The 20,749-nt window shown below is 40.6% G+C and overlaps 1 protein-coding gene across 1 annotated transcript in view; it reads right to left on the minus strand.

Annotated features, from left to right (window-relative positions):
* Nucleotides 1–11,378: 11,378 nt before the first annotated feature.
* LOC123510578 overlaps nt 11,379–20,749 on the minus strand; it is a 41,706-nt gene continuing 32,335 nt past the window's right edge. Inside the window, exons 9-11 of the mRNA XM_045265855.1 lie at nt 13,218–13,378; nt 11,893–12,051; nt 11,379–11,632 (exon numbers count right to left, since the gene is read on the minus strand). Of these exons, the coding sequence (XP_045121790.1) occupies nt 11,507–11,632; nt 11,893–12,051; nt 13,218–13,378 (446 nt within the window). The 3' untranslated portion in view covers nt 11,379–11,506. The remainder of the gene's footprint in view (nt 11,633–11,892; nt 12,052–13,217; nt 13,379–20,749) is intronic.

A 20,749-nucleotide genomic window follows, 5' to 3' on the forward strand; every position in this document is an offset into this window, starting at 1 on the left:
GATAAGCAAGAAAGAATAAGAAACACAAAGAAACATCACGTGACATAACGACAAGAAAAAAGCCATTCAGTGTCACGTGAGAAGTATTTGACAACGAAAAAGCGACACACCTTTGTGATTATTCCGTAACAAGTTGAGAATGTATAAAAAAAATACAATATACTTTTTTCCCTTTGCACGTGCCTGTAGAACCACTTGTGAGCATAAAACCTGGATAAATACCTTTCATAATGTTAACCCCTTCAGTAATGGAACGCAATTTTACCACGAGTTCTGTGTATGATTAGAATATTTTATTTACATTAGGAGAGGTCTATGGAAGTCAGAAGATTAACAGCCAGAGTTTTCACTATCTTAATCCCCACATAAGTTTCTGAAGCTGTATAAAATCACCAAATAGTAAGCAGAATGAATATGAAAACGTGTCAAGATACTGAAGAGGTTAACCAGGATGTATAGTCAGTGCTGAACATTATGGTATGTTCTCTCAAACGTTTCGGCGTGAGAGACTCTAAGGGGAAGATGTCTCAGTTCCCCAAGTAAATTTTTGTAATCCTAAAGCAACGTTTAACAACGAGTTCCGCTTCATCTGTGGGAATAAAGCACCGGAAGAACTCGATACGTGTAGCTTCTTGGAATAAAAGTAATCCGGATGAGAGAAAGAGCAGTGTTTTCAGAGTACGGGCCTGTGAGCCATGGATTCCCGTTTCTCGCTCTAAGATTAGCGGTGAGTCTGCCGCTGTGGGGGACAACAAAAGCAACTCGGGCTTACCTATGTGTCTGTTTCTTCGCTGAAACTGGCTCAGTGACTTGACTGTTGGTGGTGGCGGTTGTGGTGGTGGTGGTGGTGGTGGTGTTTCGCTATCTTGGTAACAATGTGTCCTCTGGGCGGCCCACCGAGAAATTTCTATCATTTCTCTCTCTCTCTCTCTCTCTCTCTCTCTCTCTCTCTCTCTCTCTTTCATAACTGACCTAACTAGAGAGAGAGAGAGAGAGAGAGAGAGAGAGAGAGAGAGAGAGAGAGAGAGAGATGTGGGGGGAGGGGGGGCACGATAGGAGTATCTGAGTAATGTAGGAGGGAGGAGTTGGAGGGCAGAAGGAAGGAGACACTGAGCTTATTCATGAGTAAATACAGGGAATGACTCAGTTGCACATACAATCATTCAGTCTCTATGGTATGGAAACACACACACACACACACACACACACACACACACACACACACACTTCTTCTGTCACATTCCGTCCGCGTGATGAAGCCAAGAATGCAGCACGTGACCGAGAGAGAGAGAGAGAGAGAGAGAGAGAGAGAGAGAGAGAGAGAGAGAGAGAGAGAGAGAGAGAGAGAGAGAGAATATCCAAAGAAACAATTAGTGGTATTCTGAGTAACCAAACCCTGTTTCTTTCTCAACTTTCCTATAAGAATGTAAAATTTTCCTAGTGTGTCCCTTCTCTCCCTCCTCTTGATGTAAAGAAATAGGAAAATAATACAGACGTCCAGGAAACCGTCGCTATCATTCATTGGATTGCGCGAATATAGAACTGAGGATACATATATAGAATGACAAAAATTAGTCTACATATGCCCCCATAATACTAGTACAGCTAACCCCTTCAATACTGAGACGCACCTTTACCTTGATTTTTTGGGGCATGATTAGACGATTTGCATTAGGAAAGGTCTATGGAGGTCAGAAAATTAATGGCCGGAGTATTCACTATTCTAATGTCAACATATGTTTCTGAAGCTGTATGAAATCGGTAAATAGTAACCAGAATGAATATGAAAATGTGTCCTGGTACTGAAAGGATACACCCAGCAAGGTTGCCAATACACCTTACCCTGCGCCAGTACTAAGACTAGTACTAGTTTCAAACCTGTTACATGAAACTACGAAGGTTTTTAAAGGTGTTGTTTTATGATTCTCGTGAACAATTACCGATTTATTTGATGTTGACGGAATAAATACTCTTTAAACACTGTCATTTTAAAGGTGGAAATATTTATAAATGTTTATCTTTATTTTAGTGAAGAATTGAGGAATTATTTAATACCAACAGTAGAAATACTCTTGAAAACCTGACTTATCATTTCTGTGGCCTTCGAAAATCCTCGTGGTGAAAGAGTAAAGTGTTTCCGAGTGTCTTATCCACTATCACCATTTTTCGTTTACCAGCTACACAACAAAACCCCCTCACCTCTAATAGGGTTCCACAGTCAACTCTGATCTCTACTTTTCATTTGGGAGTGCACCAAAAACTGCATGAAATGGTAAGGCTGTAGGGGCGATTCTAGTCTACTCTCTCTCTCTCTCTCTCTCTCTCTCTCTCTCTCTCTCTCTCTCTCTCTCAGCAGGGTTTTGATAAAGGCCATTCTTCATAGAGAGAGAGAGAGAGAGAGAGAGAGAGAGAGAGAGAGAGAGAGAGAGAGAGAGAGAGAGAGAGAGAGAGAGAGGTGGGGGGTAGGGCGTTGACTTTTTACATTGCTCTTGTGTGGAGTGCTTCTGTATTAGGCCTACCTCTTGTAATTATAAGACCTACTTGCATCACCTTGATTACGTAGGCATATTCAGGAAACAGGAAGAATCAAGTCAGGTGGCGTTTATCGAACCAAAACACTCCCTGAGTCCCTGTCCTGAACTCACGAGCCGAGAGCTGGCTTACAACACAATCTGGAAATGGTCAGACTGAAGTGAGTGTTTACTGTAATTGACGTTTTCTTTCGTTTATCGTCAAGGATATGGCGGCAGCGTCCTCGTGTCGCCGCGTGAGTGTGTGCATGATAACAGGGACACGTTGAGACCAAAGCAGGTTATCTAAGAAAGAAGTAACACTGATGACGATAACTGTGACGATAGTGGTGATAGCAGCGATAGTGATGGTGGTGGTGGTGGTGGTGGTGGTGGAATCAACAATGACGATTAAGAATGGTGATAGTAATGGTGATAGTAATACTGATGGAGAGCGTGGTGGATGATGCTATATAATAAGTGACGATGACGACGACAACAACAATGATGATAACAATAATAATAACAATGATGATAATAATAGTAATAATAATAAAAATAATAATAATGAAAATAATAATATTAATAATAAATTGATAAGAAAACTTACTGTGAAGCAGGAGAGAGAGAGAGAGAGAGAGAGAGAGAGAGAGAGAGAGAGAGAGAGAGAGAGAAAGAAATTAATATATAATAAATAAATAAATAAATAAATAAAAGATAAAAACAAAAGATTAAGTGACCACTCAAGAACACGTAGGAAAATAAACAAACGCGAGCGCGCGCACACACACACACACACACACACACACACACACACACACACACACACACCGCGTAGTGTAGTGATTAGCACGCTCGACTCACAATCGAGAGGGCCGGGTTCGAATCCCAGGGCGGCGAGGTAAATGGGCAAGCCTCTTAATGTGTAGGGTGTGTTCACCTAGCAGTAAATAGGTACGGGATGTAACTCGAGGGGTTGTGGCCTGGCTTTCCCGGTGTGTGGAGTGTTGTGGTCTCAGTCCTACCCGAAGATCGGTCTATGACCTCTGAGCTCGCTCCGTAATGGCTGGGTGACCAGCAGACGACCGAGGTGAATTACACACACACACACACAGAGAGAGAGAGAGAGAGAGAGAGAGAGAGAGAGAGAGAGCTTAGAAAGACAAAAAAAAATCACAAAATAAATGTTAAAGAGAGAAACATCTAGCAAAATGAGAGAGAGAGAGAGAGAGAGAGAGAGAGAGAGAGACGGTGGGCTGGTTTAGTCACAGGTCCACCAACGTGATGCTCCACACGATACTAAGCAGACGAGGACCATGAGAGAGAGAGAGAGAGAGAGAGAGAGAGAGAGAGAGAGAGAGAGAGAGAGAGAGAGAGAGGCACGGGTGTCTAATGGCTAAGGCAAAAGCGAATGAAAGAAATAAAGAAAAGACGTTTTATTCTATAATGTTATTTCGTCCCTCGCTGGTATGAACAGTGATTAGTATAGCAGTCTAATGCTTTCTTTCTTCCTTCATTCTTTTTTTTCTTCCATTCTTACTTCCTTCCTTTCTTTTTTCCTTCCTTTCTTTCTCCATTCCTCCCTCTCTTCCTTTTTTTCTATTTCTTCCTTCCTCACTTTTTCTTTCTTCCTTTCTTTCTTTCTTCCCTCATTCCATCTGTACATTACTGGCTGGTGTTCTTTTTTTAATCAATCTTGTAAGAGAATGTTGTTATTGTTGTTTTTGTTATCATAATAATTATCGTCATTGTTGTTGTTGTTGTTGTTGATGCAATATCATTTATCATTACTATTGTTGTTTTATAGATTATTATTATTATTATTATTATTATTATTATTATTATTATTGTTTTTGTTGTTGAACGGAAGACTGAAAGGTCAGATCGTTACAACTACAACAACAGGTTCTCGTCCTCCTCCTTCTACTACTACTACTACTACTACTCTCATTGTGAGGCGGAGAACACAGTTGGTAGGAAATGCCATTCTTTCTTTGTGTTCCCTCACAGGCGAGACATTCATGAACAGATTAACACAACACTTAACCCACGGCATCGCTTATTTGCTGCTGGGAGTGGTAATGTCTTGGTGGTGGTTGCAGTGTTGAAGCTGTTTTCAACACCAAACCACACTACATGACCGAGCTAGGAGGGACATCATAACTCCTTTTTTTCTAATTTCTTTTCACCCACTTCATTAAAACCACAACTTGCCAAGAACTAGTGAACGTAAACGAGTAAGAAGCAGTGGGAAGCAGTGGGCGTGTGGGCGAATGCGCGGTTAGGAGAAAGAACGGCGGTGATACACGTGGTGGCGTGGTGTGGGGCGGGGCATGAGGAGGTGACGCAGCAAGCAGTGGTGATGTTGGGTGGTGGTGGGCCGGTGGCGATAGTGATGGTGGTGGTGCGTGATTTGGGGCCCAGCCAGACCGCCTCTTACTGGACTATTGTCATTATTTTTGGGCACGGCGGGGCTCAGGGAGGAGGAAGAGGGATAAGGAAGGCGAAGAGATATGAGGCTGCGTCTTTGTATACTCATAATGTATGTCAGAGTGCAACGCAAGAGTGAATGGTAACTATTTCCTCAGCTTAACCCCCCTTCAGTGCTATGACGCGTTTTCATATTCATTTTGGTTGATATGTGGGGATTTTATACAGCTTCAGAAACTTATGTGGGAATCAGAATAGTGAAGACTGTGGCCATTAATCTTCCGACCTCCATAGACCCTTCCTAATGTCAATAAAACCGTCTAAGCACACACAAACTCATGGTAAAAATGCGTCCAAGTACTAAAGGGATTAAGGTTTTCATTCACTTCTGTTGAATAAGAAACGTCATTGTCTAATTGTTTATTACTGTGTCTTGATCTGCATGAATTCTAAATTGCGAGGAAAGTTATTAATCATTCGTGAGTCTATGGAATGTAAAGCGCAAAGAAAGCCACACCCGAACTTGACCCGGATACAGTAAGAGTCCACAAGCACACCGGCGAATACCAGATTAGGACACGGAATTATTATCACGGCAAACACAGCTGATAATTATGAACCTCGGCGAGACACATAATATTTATCATTAGTTGCTTGCGCTGCTACTTCTACTACTACTACTATTACTACAACAACAACAACAACGACGACAACTATTATTACTACTACTACTACTACAATTGTCATGAATGTTTATTATCTTCGCTTCGAATAAAATATCTCTCTCTCTCTCTCTCTCTCTCTCTCTCTTGTTCTTCCTTCCTGCATTAGTCATTTCCCACTTACGTCAACGGGTCAAGAGAGAGAGAGAGAGAGAGAGAGAGAGAGAGAGAGAGAGAGAGAGAGAGAGAGAGAGAGCATGACCACCACTATGCCAGCTACACAGGTCATGAGTAACAATTATAGATGTAACAGAGTCCACCACACAAGCCAACATCAGCACATGCCGCTGTTACACGTGTCCCCGTTAGGTTTCAGTGCGCAGTAAGGAGGAAAGCAGCGTGTAAACAAACAAGGTTGTACACACTCGCGGAAAAACAAGTCGATAAGTTAATGAATCCACGTGGTTGCTCAAGATCTGGAGTGTGTTGCAGTGTTTGTGTTACTTATTCTAATAAGTTAGGTTAGAATAGTGGTGGTAGTTACGCTACGTTAGTGGTAATTAGTTTAGGTTTAGTTTGTATACAGGTAGCTGGATTAAGTTAATATTTTAGTACCTAGGTAAAGTTAGGTTACTGATGGTGCTTATTTTAGTAGAAATTAGATTAGGTTAGCAATTAATGGTAGTGATTATGTTAGTAATTAGGTAAGGTTAAGTAAGTCGCAGTTAATTAATACCAGTGAGAGCTAATAGCACTGGTTCAGGGGGTGCTGTGAACTTATTAAAACCAGCTGTGACCTCACTGAATGGCTCACAACTCACTGTGAGCCTTTGTGGCTCACAACACAAGGGAGCAGTCACAGCTAGCCCTCTCAAGACAACTCTCTTTCTTTACACAAAACTGCATGCATCATTAACTACACATACATACTAAAGAATTTAAATGAAAAAAAAAATTTGATGACTCCTATGTGCATCCTCAGAGTTCACTTTAACTGCATTTCTATTCATCTTGTTTGGGGACCGGCACCTCAGTGGGTCCCTTTTTTTCAATCACAGTTTTTGTTGCCCTTGGCCAGTTTTTCCTCTTACATAAAAAAAAAAGTTAATTTAGTAGTTTAATTAGTTTGAAGTAAATGTCTTTCCTTCGTGCTTCCTTTCCGTCGTTCCTCACTGCATTCCAGAAACTTTCCTCTTCCATCACAAATAAGAGTAAAATCTACTACTCTTACTACCAACAACAATAACAAAAATAACAACTGCAACAACAACAACACAACAGCAATAATAATAATAATAATAATAATAATAATAATAATATTAATAATAATAATAATAACAACAACAAAATATCAACAAAAACAGCAACATAGAAACACTTGATATTTATTACACTACTAAGGAAAATCCGATAATTTCTCTCGTGGGAAGTGTTTTGTCAGAGCCTCTATATATGTTACAAGGAATTACAGTATTTACATGAAATCTCTTAGCATTTTAGAGATTTCATGTAATTACAGATGGTTACAATGGTTTCATGAACTTATCAAAATGTTTAGGGATTTCATGAACTAAGTAGTTACACACATTCCCTATAGCATGTATGGAGGCCGCTGTGGTACAGTGGAACCATGCGTGTTTTCGGGTCCGAGGGGTCTCCAAGCGCACGGGTTCGGATCCTGTCCATGGTCCGAGCGTAGGTTGGGCTTCCTCACTCTGGGCAACGGTTTCCTAACGAGTGGGCTTTGAGATAGGAGGTACCCCAAAAAGTATCCCCTTCTGCCCATAAATTCCCGTGAAAAGCCTACATATTATAAATAAATAAATAAAAAATTTTAATCCAGCGATCTCTGCACTTCGTAAAAGTATACTGTAGACACTGCGATGGGTGAGGAAAGACACTTCCTCGCATCCCTCGGAGATCAAAAATATTCCCCCATTGCCTTTCCCTCGTCTATCAACATTGGTATCTTGTCTAGTGTCGCCTGGGGTTGATAGGAGTGGTTATCGTAAACATGTGCATTTAAGTATCCTCTGCTGATTACTCTCTCTCTCTCTCTCTCTCTCTCTCTCTCTCTCTCTCTCTCTGGCAGATGGCAAATAAATGAGAGAATAGTTAGGTGTTGTAATATGTTTCTGTCTTGACGTCAGTGTGTGTGTGTGTGTGTGTGTGTGTGTGTGTGTGTGTGTGTGTGTGTGTGTGTGTGTGTGTGTGTGCATTGGCTGACGACACACGAGTCAAATCTGCACACGTGATACATTGTAACTTCTCAACATCATAAAAACGACACATGAGAGAGAGAGAGAGAGAGAGAGAGAGAGAGAGAGAGAGAGAGAGAGAGAATCCACTTTGTAACGGCCTAATCCATTCAATATTTCCTAAAAATCTCTATCCATCTCTAATCAATTCCCTAATTTCATCTCTGCTCTTTTTTCCTCTCCCTTCACTCCACTCCTCCCACGACCGCTCGGAGAAGTTTGTTGATAATCGAGCGAATTACGTGACAGGTTAAAGGTTATCATGTATCCCTATTATATAAAACACAACAGCAATAACAATAATGCTAATAATAACAACAATTTACCTATCTTCTGCGGATCGTACGAGGATATGATTGTTGAACTTGAACCAGTCACACAGGTACACAAATACAGGTGAACTAACCCCCTCCTCCCCTCGCCTTTCAGTACTGTGTCTCAAATAGGACAGTTCTGTACGGTATTAGCTTAGTGAGCTTTCTGTGATAGTTTCCCTTCATACAGCTTTGTTAATACGTCATTACAGATCAGTTAACTATATGGTTTGTCCTTCACTTCGCCTTAGTTATTGTATCTCTTCTCTTCTCTCAATCTCTTTCCATAGTTCTGTACGGTAGGTGCTTTATGTGACGGTTCTTCTTCATTCAGCTTTGTTAATACAGGACATTACAGGTCAGTTAATTATATGGCTTGTCCTTTATTTGTCTTTAATTGTTGTATCTTTTCTCTTCACTTAATCTTTCTCCTCCTCTTCCTCCTCTGACCCTCTTCCCTCTTTCCCCTCTCGTTCTACATCTTCAATCTCTCGACTCATATTTCACGACTGCCTTGACGAACTACGCTATTTTCTGACTCGGAGAAGAAAACTTGTGTGAGGAGAGAAAATGTATGTTTTGTGATAAGTGTGTGGAATATATCAATTAACATGTCACGTGATTATTTTCTTTCTTTCTTTTTTTTTCCAATGCCGACACTCGAGCCTTGTCAAACTGGCAGCTGAAAACGCCAACAATTTCCCTCTACAGCGTGTTGAAAGTAATTGAGATGAGGTGGCCAATCGTTTGAAACTGTAGTCCCAAACCATACCAAACCATCTTAAGCCATCCCAAATATTTGCCTTTTTCACACCGATGCAGTTCACCCATTCCATTTGAACACGTGCGCTAAGTTCCTGTATTAGTGTGGGTTTAGAAAGAGGCCTTCACCGCCATCCTCGTCCTCCTCACCCATACACGTACACACTGATAACAGGAGGACCGTTACAACAGGAAAGGTTATTAATCTCCAGCTCAAAAGAAACGTTTCGACTCTCACGTAGCCACAAAGAAAGAAATGTACGTACAGAGAGAGAGAGAGAGAGAGAGAGAGAGAGAGAGCGTTGACATAAAATAATACTAAAGGCGGGTTCACATGTGTCAATATGCGACTGGGAATGCTAGCCGCTAGAAGTACCGACGGAATCCTGCTGGCCAGATCACGTTCACACAGCGGCTGGGGTGTATCGGCTGGTTGACTTACATTTCTTATAAAAAAAAAAAAAAAGTGTTAATCTTAACAAAATACTATGCATAATTGCGATCAAATTAAATCATCACAAGTATTCAATCCTCACCTCCAACAACACCCAGCACAGAGGGAAGCAGTCATCGGAGAGTCGTAGCGATCTCATCGAATGTGCTTCCACGTTTTGTTTTGTTTTGTTTTCTGTACAACTAATTTTTTGGGTCCCAGACATGTTAATTGTCCCTCACCAACTCCAGCATTTTCCTATCTGCCTCTGGACACCACTTGTTCAAACCTTCCGTGATGCCACAATTTAAACAATTCCGCAAGGGGCTGAAAAAAGACCAACGTCTTTGCGGTTAGTTTTACCACCCGCTAAGCACCAAAATCAAGCCAATAACTTAGCGGCTAGCATTTCCAGCCGCAAATTGACATGTGTGAATAAGTAAATGGAGAAAACTCCGATCATGGCGAAGTTAATAACTAACCTCGTGTACTACTAGTGTCATCAACATGCCACCTTTAGAATGCTGTACAGCGTAGGCATATGTGAGGCGGCCAGGCATGTAGTGTGGACTAACTTCTCCCTTTTTGTTTTCACGATCAAACAATACTTTGTTCTTTTCCAGGAGTTGACTCACTGTCTAGCCACCTGCTAAGCCCCGCGAGCCCTCCTGACGTCATCTCAGAGGCGGCCAATCCCAGTCTGCGACGCGCGGCCCACACCCACTATCCCGCCACCTACACAGCCCCCGCCCTCCTCCGTGGATAATATAGCCACGCACGCCGCTCCACCGACCAGTACACAAGGCTCACTCGTAGTGTGTCGGCCGATAGCACTAGTGAACGAGAATACTCTGACGAACCGTAAAGTGGTGAATTGAAATCCAGTTCAAATAGAACTTGAACAATAACAAGCTATCCTCACCAAGTCGCTCATAAACCACCACGCTGCCGCCCAATCATCGCTCAGCTATGTGCTTCACCAACATGAATGGACCACAAGTGGAAATCGCAGGGCTAGCGACCCTATGCTTTGACGAGGAAGGCACGTGGTTCCAAGGCTCCATCACCTCAGAGGACGACACACAGTACGCAATCTACGGCACCAAGTCTAAGTGGGCTGACCACGACAGGAAAGGTGAGTTCCATGCAGGCAAAACCGCAAAACGTTATGTTTATTTTTTTTTTGTTTATTTATATATTTTTTACGTTATGGGATATATATATATATATATTATTTATATTTATATTATTATTTATATTTATATTATAATTATATTATAATAATTTATAATAATAATAATAATAATCTCGCAGCACTTTTTATTTTTACTTGTAGCATGTGAGGCTTGTCATAATGGCAATCCAACGAGAAAGGGAGGTTTGGGGTGCTGAAATCAATTATAGGAGGTGCTGGGGAGTGATGCACATACTTCACTTTCTTTTATACTTCTAATAACAAGATATTACTTACGGGTGCTGGACTGCTTAGACATGACAACAGAGGGTGCTTTGGTCGGAAAAATGTTGGGAAACGCTGCTTTATAGCTGGGAACTGGTTTACATAGTGGTGGACAAGTGGAATAGGCTTAGCAGTCGGTCAGTAAGCACCAACTTGCGAGGTAGTTTCCATGAAAGGTATAGTGATTATATGCATAAAGACAGACAAAAAAAGGTTAGCAAGAGATACATAAAATGACAAATATTTTATCTTCCTCAGACCAATATACAATCTCCAGCAATAATGGTGTGACACACATGCAACCACATGGACCAGCAGGTTAGGACATGTTTCATCAATCCCTCTCTTGTTCCCATTCATTCACACAGACTACTAGAGAATGAATAGGAGGGAGGGAGGATTGAGAGGTGCCACATATACAAATCTGCTGGTCATGCCATTATTGGTGGAGACTACAGTGCCTCGGCCTCATGAAATTCACTTATACTACAACTCTCACCCACCATGAGTACCATTCACATCACCAAACTTGTATCAAGCAAACAACTGATGGTCAAACATAAAAATATAGTTTTATTGCATAATGTATACTCTACAAGTTGGCAGCCCACTACTAAAGACCTGAAACTGGTCAACACTTACCAGGTGAGCTGTTTCTTGCAAACATTAATGCCCCAATCAAGTAATAACCAGACGCTCCAGGGAATATGGAGCAGAAGTGTTGGTGTGCTTTGAGAGAGGCTGTCCCTTCACTATCCTTCTGACCAACAGTTCTATATCTGACATGCCCTCCAAGAACTTGATCTGAGGAAGAAATTGTATAAAAATATATTGTAAGTAAAGATCAGGTTATAATCAAGCTGTACCACTTATTTCCTATAAGCTTTTGATGCCAGGTAAAATGCTCTTGAGGTAATGCTCTTGCTAATTCTAGACCCTTCACTATCTGCAGTTATTCTGATGTTGGACAGTAAATAATCCATGACATTTGGAGATGAAAAGATTGATGGAAAGGATTACAGAGTCAAGTTGAAAGTGACAAATCAGTTTTAAGAGTGACCTACCATGGCTGAGACTTGAGTGAAACATGAGAGCAGCAGACGATGTATTGCAACCTCTGAGCTCATGACCAGCTGGTGGTAGTTGGTCTCGAGCAGCAAACTGAGCCAAAGTGCAGTCTGGCTTAGTGATGGGGTCCCTTTATCTTGTGGGATCAACTCCACCTTAAAGCAAAGAAACAAAAAATATGAGCCTATTCATCACACAATGGTATCAAGAACTTCCAAGACTAGGCTTACATATAAATGTTCAAGAAAGTATTCCAGCTTGACTGAAGTGTGACCACTACATATTTAAAAACAGTCTTTTGAGCAGCAACATATTGGTCCCACAGCTTCTGCCTTTGCTGAAATGCTTTCTGAAAGTCTTATTTTCCAACCATGTCATCAAGTAGCAAGCTATCTGTACTGTACTGTGGTGCATTACATAATGTAAAAGGCTTTCACTTTGTAAAATTAAGCAACCAATTTTAAGACTTGATACAACTGCACTGAAAGTGCATCAAATTTACTTTTATTCAGAACAAACACAAATTATTTCATAAACAATGAGCATCAGGCCTATATCAATCATATAAATATGACCTATAATAATATTGTGATATCCTTGTACCATCCTGGTATGAAAATATCAGTAAGTTATAAGTCATTTCAAAACTTATAGTGGTCTAGTAGCCAGCAGCCTCCACAAGACTGAAGCAGAACAGTAAGCATGGCTGTTAAATAAACACCACCAATAACACTGATGACTTCATGACGGGAAAGATATCCTACATTATTTCTTCGCATTTTTAGTAGTGTCTTGTAATAGTCATCAAAAAGTATTGCACAATATGTACTCGTGGTTGTAATTAGTGACATCCCCACTATAAGACACTAACTTACCTATGAACTAACCATTCTGTTCTAAGCATTTGGGCATTGTCCATTCTAGGGATTTCTTGGCCTGTGACACTGCCACACTCGTACCAAGACACACTCAAGTCAGGTGCTTCCTACTTCAAAATTAAATGGTGGAAGAGAGGACAAGTGATCTGTGGGTTATCACTTAGTCTCTAATCCAACAATTATCCCAATACTACGACGTTAGGCAGCATCGCAGGCCAGGAAATCCTTGAAAAGGACAACCAAACATTCAGAATAAGATGGTCAGACATTAAGTTTCCTATCAAGATGGTCACTTAGCAGTAAAGTCTCATAATCTAAGTTCTCTTCCTGACTAGAGTGAAACTTCAGTTTTATAAGTATAGCCCCAGGACCTTGGAATTCCACAAAAAAGATTCTCAATCTGTACTATAAAAACAGGCATCAAAACAAATTAATATTGTTACCTCGCCAGCAGCTATAAGAAAGTGCAAGTACTTGATGAGGTTGAGGGCATGATCAAAACACATCTTAGGGAGAGCAGCCAGGAGTTGGACATCTGTAAAGGGTCTTTTCAGCACCCCATTAATGAAGAATGCTTTTGCAGCTTGGAATGGGCACACAATTTCTGTAATGATGAATGAAAAGCATTAACAAATCATCAAAATATATCAAATTATATCCTTAGCCAAAAAAAAAAAAAAATAGGATTTAAGATTTTGGTCTGTAGTATTATCTCCGTAATCTTGCTTTAACGCAATATGTAATACAATAAAGTCTGTTCATCCAAACACTGATGATCCGCATTTCCCAATATTCTGAATTTTTGAAGATGGGATGAAAAATTCACTTAGGGCTAAAATTAGGTCTCAACAAATTCAAACCAGGCACCAGATGCACCCTGGTGGCCGCTACTAACGCTCCCCTACCCTACTAAGTCCATAATAATAGACATTACAGCACAGTAATGAAATTCTATAAATACATGTAACTCTCTGCGATCACATCTTCAGCTATCACATTCGATTGCTATCGTGTATACTTATAAAGCTGCACATATGTCTATAATCGAACACAAAATTACTATCGTGCATCCATCATTCAAAAATTCCCTTATTATGAAGTCACATGGTAGTTGGGTTTCTCTGCATACTTTTATTTGAGGCCGCCGTGGTACAGTGGAACCACGCGTGTTTTGGGGTTCGAGGGGTCTCCAAGCGCACGCGTTTGAATCCTGTCCACAGTCCGAGTGTAGGTTGGGCTTCCTCACTCGGGACAATGGTTTCCTAGCGGATGGGCTTTGAGATAGGAGGTACCCCAAAAAGTATCCAAAAAGTATCCCTTTTAGCCCATAAATTCCCATGAAAAAGCCCACAAGGTATAAATGGAAAAAAAATAAATAAATTATTGATTTAAAAAAAAAAAAAAAAAAAAGTTCTCCACATATTTCCCCAATCTACCCATGCACTTTAGGTCCTAATCGTCCACAATGAGGTACAGGCAACCCCTGCTTAACGAACGTTCATACAACAAAATTTCGCCACAACAAATGTCTCCTTTTACTAACATCTGCTCGTATAACGAACACTAAACTCGCTTTAATGAAATTTTATCCAGGTAATATTTTTCCAAGTTTGAAAGCCCCGCCATATCACACAAGCTGACAGGCTTTTGAATACACTACTGCCTCTCATGGACAAAACGTGCACCACTCACTCCCCTACCTTTCCCCGCTCTTAGTTCAAAACAAAAACTGGCTCCAGCACCAGCTTGTCATCTCACGCTCAAAGGAAGTAGTCTCTTACTTTCTAAGTGAAGCTGTATGTTATTCACAGACACGAGAGGCAAGAAAACTAATAGCATTGCTCGCCACCATGGCTTGACTCCATCTACTCTCTACTATTTTCAAGTCAGCAGACTCTATTAAAAAGGCTGGTGAGACTGTATCTTCCTTGCAAGCTAAAAGAACTACCTGACTCTGCAATGGATGAAATGGAAAGCCTTATGGAAATGTATATAAGTTTTGTAAGCGGTACAATGATGCGCCTTTTGTTTACATTCCACAGGTTGCCAGCTAGCGTCTTTCCTGCTCCACTATCCCTCCCTTCATAAATTTAAGACCATCGACATTATAAAGTTACTTACAAACATACATTAGTGTACATTATAATGACTTACTTTGAGATTCAGAGCTGCTGATACGCTGTTTTTCGCGAATAACTTTATATCAAAGAGTCGGATGAAGATGAAACTTTGCCAGAGTATGTTTTATACCCCTACCTAATTTTATCCAGTATCACTTAGTACCTAACTTTGATAATCAAGGTACTTCTAAGAGTAAAAATCTGATTATTGCAGAAATGAAAGCAATCTAACCTGTGAAGCTGTGACGCATGTTTACAAATATCAGCTGATTGGCACTCTGACTCAATGTCATCTAGCGGTGAGGGAAAACAGCAAGTTCATGATCATAACAAAAGACATCAACATTCTCACTATTATAGTAGCAGAAGAGAAAAGATCTACAAACTACTAGTGGTAGATTATGCCAAGGAACATAGCAAAAGAGCAGCAGCAAGGACTTTAAGGTCACCATCTATGGAAAAAAGTTATAAGTGTCTGGCACCAGTAAGACCTCCTAAAGAGCACAAAGAAAGGTAAATGTTTTCTGCTTGTGTAATGTGCTGCTAGACTGCTTTCAACAGTATATGCTTAAACACAAACTTTTATTCCTAAATTTTACTTGTTGGAATGGGTGTGCATCATATATACCCGTGTGTCCTTTATGGTGTTAAATATGCTAAATAAAACACTTTAAAATGCATGTTGTTATTATGATTCCTGATCAAGATTTATTATACTGTATTACTTCTTCATTTTTATACTATATAGCATAAAACTTGGGCAAAAAGTGACAAAAAAAAAGACAGCTTGAAGATCCTAGTGTCAATTTGAATTATTACCATAGGTTTTTTACTTCGGCTATCACGCAGTGATAGGCGAGATACAAGAATGCTAAATGTTTTTTTTTTTTATTTCTACTTTTTACGTCCAATTTCCCTATATTATTAGGGCTAGGATGGTGACTCCTGACAGAGGACTTTGGTTTTGGCATATGGGGACCATTACCCTGAATGGACGCCCTTCCTAACCTCGGACTATGGCTAGAATTCAAAACCGTGCACTTGAAGATCCTGCAGCCCCCAAAGTGTGCATGGTCCCACTGTAACATGGCAGCCCTGATGTGTTGCTTGAATGACATGGAAGCACTGAATGTTATGCCCAGGACTTTAGGTGCATGTGTGTGAGGAGTCATATTATTGTTTATTGTGAGTGGTGGGATGTATTGCTGTTAGTGATTATCATTCGTGAGAAGTGCTTATTTATTTGTCAGGAGCTTTGCTAAGTCTATTTATGGTGTAAAAGGCTTGAAGTCTGTTAAGAAATGTTTGTTAGATGTTAGAGGCCATGTGTACATATGTACATATGTAATGTCATCTGCACAAAAAGCTATGGTCAATTTTCAGTTTCACCCAATCAATGACTGTCTCATGTAGCTTATATTTTCCTGGTGAGACATGTAGTGGCCTGTAACATAACCTAACCTTAACCTAATTGTAAACAAAAATACAAGAGTGTAAAAAGCCTACTATACAAAACAAATCAATGTTGCAAATTATCACCAATAACAACACGTGTGGCAGCTGCCGCCATTGCCACCGCCATGTCATTTATGTGTTTTCAGAAATTTCTGGTGTAATATTGTTAATTTGCGACCTCTTCTGCAATGCATGTTACTCAATTCAAAGCTCCCTCACCAAACTCCAATTTCCCACAGGTCTCCAAAGATCATTAGGAGATGAGAGGTAGGCTTAAAAAGAGTCATAACTTGAAAACTACCCATTACTGAAGGAAATTATGCAGAACATCAATCAGTTCACTGTATGTCTCACCAGAGAAAAATAAGCAATATGAAAAAATTGTTGGATGTGTGAAACTGAAAACTGTCCAAAAGATATATGGCAATCCTCTGTGGTGGCATTTTCAGGGGTACATCCTGATAATCTAACAAAACTAATAATCCAACACACTCTTGGTCCCCTTCACAAGGAATTAAAGGACTTTTACTGTAATTCCTTCACCCGTACAGGTCAGGCTGTTGAAAGTGTGAGTGCATGCCAAAGCTCATGCTGTAAGAACTTAATAATCATTTCTTTCAAGTTTACATGCTTGTTACCAACAAATATGAATCAGCAGAGTGTACTGGCATGCCTATTGACTAATTTCTACCCAGCAGGCATCACTTAACACATATACTGTGACATACAGTGGAACCCCACTACTCATATACAATGCATTCCAAGCTGTGCAAAATGTGATTTGTACAAATGGCAAATAATAACAGATATAGGCATAGAGATACAGTGAGATATCAGTCCTGTACAAATGTAAGCATGATTATAAAATTGCAGCCCAGTTCATCAAACATGTCATCAAGTTAACAAATTTCAGAATATCATTGATGAAAAAGTTCATCTAACTTTGGTATTCTAAAACTATTACACTGTCAAGGAGAAACATTAAGGTGATAGCTGTCCTTAGTAGTCTTCCTCCCTTTCAAGACTGACTGGGAACTTCAATAAAGAAAATCTAAAAAAAAATCAGTTACAGTGGTACCTCAACATACGAATTTAATTCATTCCGTGATGATCGTTGTATATAAAAAAAATCGTACATCAAATAAATTTTCCCCATAGAAATTAATGGAAATAGAATTAATTAGTTCTTGTGATATGAATTTACCCCCAAAAAAAACTAACATGCTTTAAATACCAACCAGATATAGATTTAATATAAGATAAATACAGTAAGTCCTCATTATACGGTACTTCTTTATCCGTTAAATTCACAGTTACGGTATTTGGAAATTACTACCCTCGATTCGATATATGGTAAGAAAAATTCAGACACAGTATCCACTCAAGACATGCCTAAACCTGCTGTTTTTCTTTGTGTTATTGCTTCCAAACACTGAGCAATTGTTCGGCATGTTTAGTTGTTCACAGCACTGTGGAGAGTTTGACAAACACTCCAGCTAGCCCAGTGTCCACAAGCAATATGTAAACAACAGGAAACCTCAGGCGTCAGGCCAAAGTGCCCGAACGTCCCGCCAAAAGTCAGATATCAGTGAGCATTGAGCTGGGGTGGCGCAGGAAGTGTGATGTGGATAACGTCACAACAACAATCAGTCTCTTCCCGCATTTCCCACTGAACACAAGTGAAATCTTTATCTGTGTTTTTTGTGGATATTATCACGACGCACTATGATGCACCCATAATGGCCCAAAAACATTCTGCAGACACTGCTGAAGTTCACAAGGCAAAGCGAAAGAGTAGTATGCCCACTCAGAGGAAGACGAGTAAGGGCTGAAATCCCTATTGTCCCTTAGCCTCGGGAAGGACATCATCTGCTAGAATACATGGCGAGTGAAAGGTAAATAAAAACATTTTGTTTATTTTTTTTGCGCAGTACTTAAAATTTTTTTTCTTATATGATTATTTTCACGTACAGGCAACCCTCGTTTAACGAAGGTTCACACAATGAAATTTCGCTACAACAAAGGTTTCATTTTACTACCATCTGCTCGTTTAACGAACACCAAACTCACTTTAACGAAGTTTTATCCAGGTAATTTTTTTTCAAAATTTGAAAGCCCCCCCGTATCACGCAAGCTGACAGGCTTTTGAATACACCAGGAGCTGCTGGTACTAAGGCATGCCTCAGGAAAAATCCCGGGACACCTGTAGAATAAAGATCAAGATCAAGCTTCTCATGGACAACACGTGCACCACTCACTCCCCAGTCAAAATATAACAGCTTCAGCAGCAACTTGTCTTCCCTAGCTCAACTAGTGGGGGTTGCCTGTACAGGCAACCCCCACTTAAAGAAGGGGTTACGTTCCTAAAAAAAAACCTTCGTTAAGCGAAACTTCGTTAAGTGAACCAATAATAAAAGTTTAACCCCTGATTTGAAGGGAGAGTGCATCATAGTACAGTTAAAGGTTTAATGAAAGTAAAAATTATGAAGTTAAACTTTTAGGCAGTTTAATTTAAGTCATTATAATGTACACTAATGTATGTATGTATGTAACTTTATAATGTTGATGATCTTAAATTCATGAAGGGAGGGAGAGTGAAACAGGAAAGACACTAACCGGCAACCTGTGGAATGTAAACAAAGGGCGCATCATTGTATCACATACAAAACTTATGTACCACATTTCCACAAGGCTTTCCATTTTATCCATTGTAGAGTCACAAGTTCAGGTGGTTCTTTCAGCTTGCAAGGAAGATACGGTCTCACCAGCCTTCTTAATAGAGTCTGCTGACTTGAAAATAGTAGAGACAGTAGATGGAGTCAAGATGGTGGCGAGCAATGCTATTAGTTTTCTCGCCTCTCTCGTGTCTGTGAATAATATCCAGCCTCACTTCAAGAGTAAGAGACTTCCTGGTCTTCTTAGCAACACTAGGTGACATTGCAGGGCATTTTGGTGGTAAATTGAGCAAGGGAAGACGAGCTGCTGCTGACACTGTTATTGTTTTGAACAAGGGGAGTGAGTGGTGCGAGTGTTGTCCACAAGAGGCGCTGGTGTATTCAAAAGCCTGTCGGCTTGCATGATATGGCGGGGCTTTCAAACTTGGAAAAAATTACCTGGATAAAACTTTGTTAAAGCAAGTTTGGTGTTCATTAAATGAGCAGATGGTAGTAAAATGAAACCTTCGTTGTAGTGTAATTTCATTGTGTGAACCTTAGTTAAGGGGGGGTTGCCTGTACAGTAAGGCCTCTCGGATAGCGTTTTTTTGCATAGCGATTTCGCGGGTAGCAACCAAGTGGCGACGTTCTCATAATGATTACCGCTGCACAGGTAGCAATGCTTGATTGTCTAGCGCCGAGCGAGCAAGTGGGCTGCAGCATTGCCAAGTGAAATGTTGGCAATACTGACTCAGCTCGTGGCAATATTTATACGTTATTGTTTCCCTCCCGTGCCACTGAACAACAACAAACCGCAACACCTGCTTCATTGTGTTTTTTTGTCTCCCTGGGGCTGCATTTTCTAGCCATGGCATCTACCTCTGGATTACCTCCGAGTGGTGGGTGAGATGGTGGGGATGGACCGGACAAGAGGCAGGGCAAGAAAGCAAACTAAAGGAATTTACTATGTGGGGTAAGCCTAAGAACCAGTGGAGTGTTAAGGAAAAAAAGAAGATAATCAAAATGATTGAAGACAGAGCTAGAACCTGTGAAATTGTGAAAGTGATGGGTGTACCAGAGACGAGTGTGCGTAACTTGAGAAAGAAAAAAGACGAAATAAAGGCTTCCTTGAAGGTCACTGAGAAGTATTTTAGTGGCACTACCCATAGATGAGGATATGTTTGATGGATGGGAAGAAGAGGAAATAGAGGCAAACAGAATTGAGAGGTTGGGGTGAGTAAGTGAACGGACGTCATGAAGCCCCAGTAGCATATATGGTGACGCCTACGTAGGCGTCATATTTCTTTTCTGAGCTTTCTTCAGTTCAGTTGTCCCGTATAGTGTGTTGGATACCAACTACACACGCCGTATGCTGGCTTTGAAATCCTAGTGCTCCTCCCACCATCCTTGTCTCCACCAATCACTAAAGATAAGCTACATGCGTCCCGTCTTGTGTCTAAAATTATTCAATGGCATAGACTGTTCCCATCTCTCTCTCTCTCTCTCTCTCTCTCTCTCTCTCTCTCTCTCTCTCTCTCTCTCTCTCTCTCTCTCTCTCTCTCCCCATCTCCCTCCTCCTCCATTCCCTCTCCTCTCGAAGATACTGTAAGTTACATGCGTCCCGCCTTGTAACATTCGTGGCACACACACACACACACACACACACACACACACACACACACACACACACACACACATACACACACACACACACACACACACACACACACACAAATACAAAACAAC

This window comes from Portunus trituberculatus, chromosome 29, assembly GCF_017591435.1.
Source record: "Portunus trituberculatus isolate SZX2019 chromosome 29, ASM1759143v1, whole genome shotgun sequence".
NCBI lineage: Eukaryota > Metazoa > Arthropoda > Malacostraca > Decapoda > Portunidae > Portunus > Portunus trituberculatus.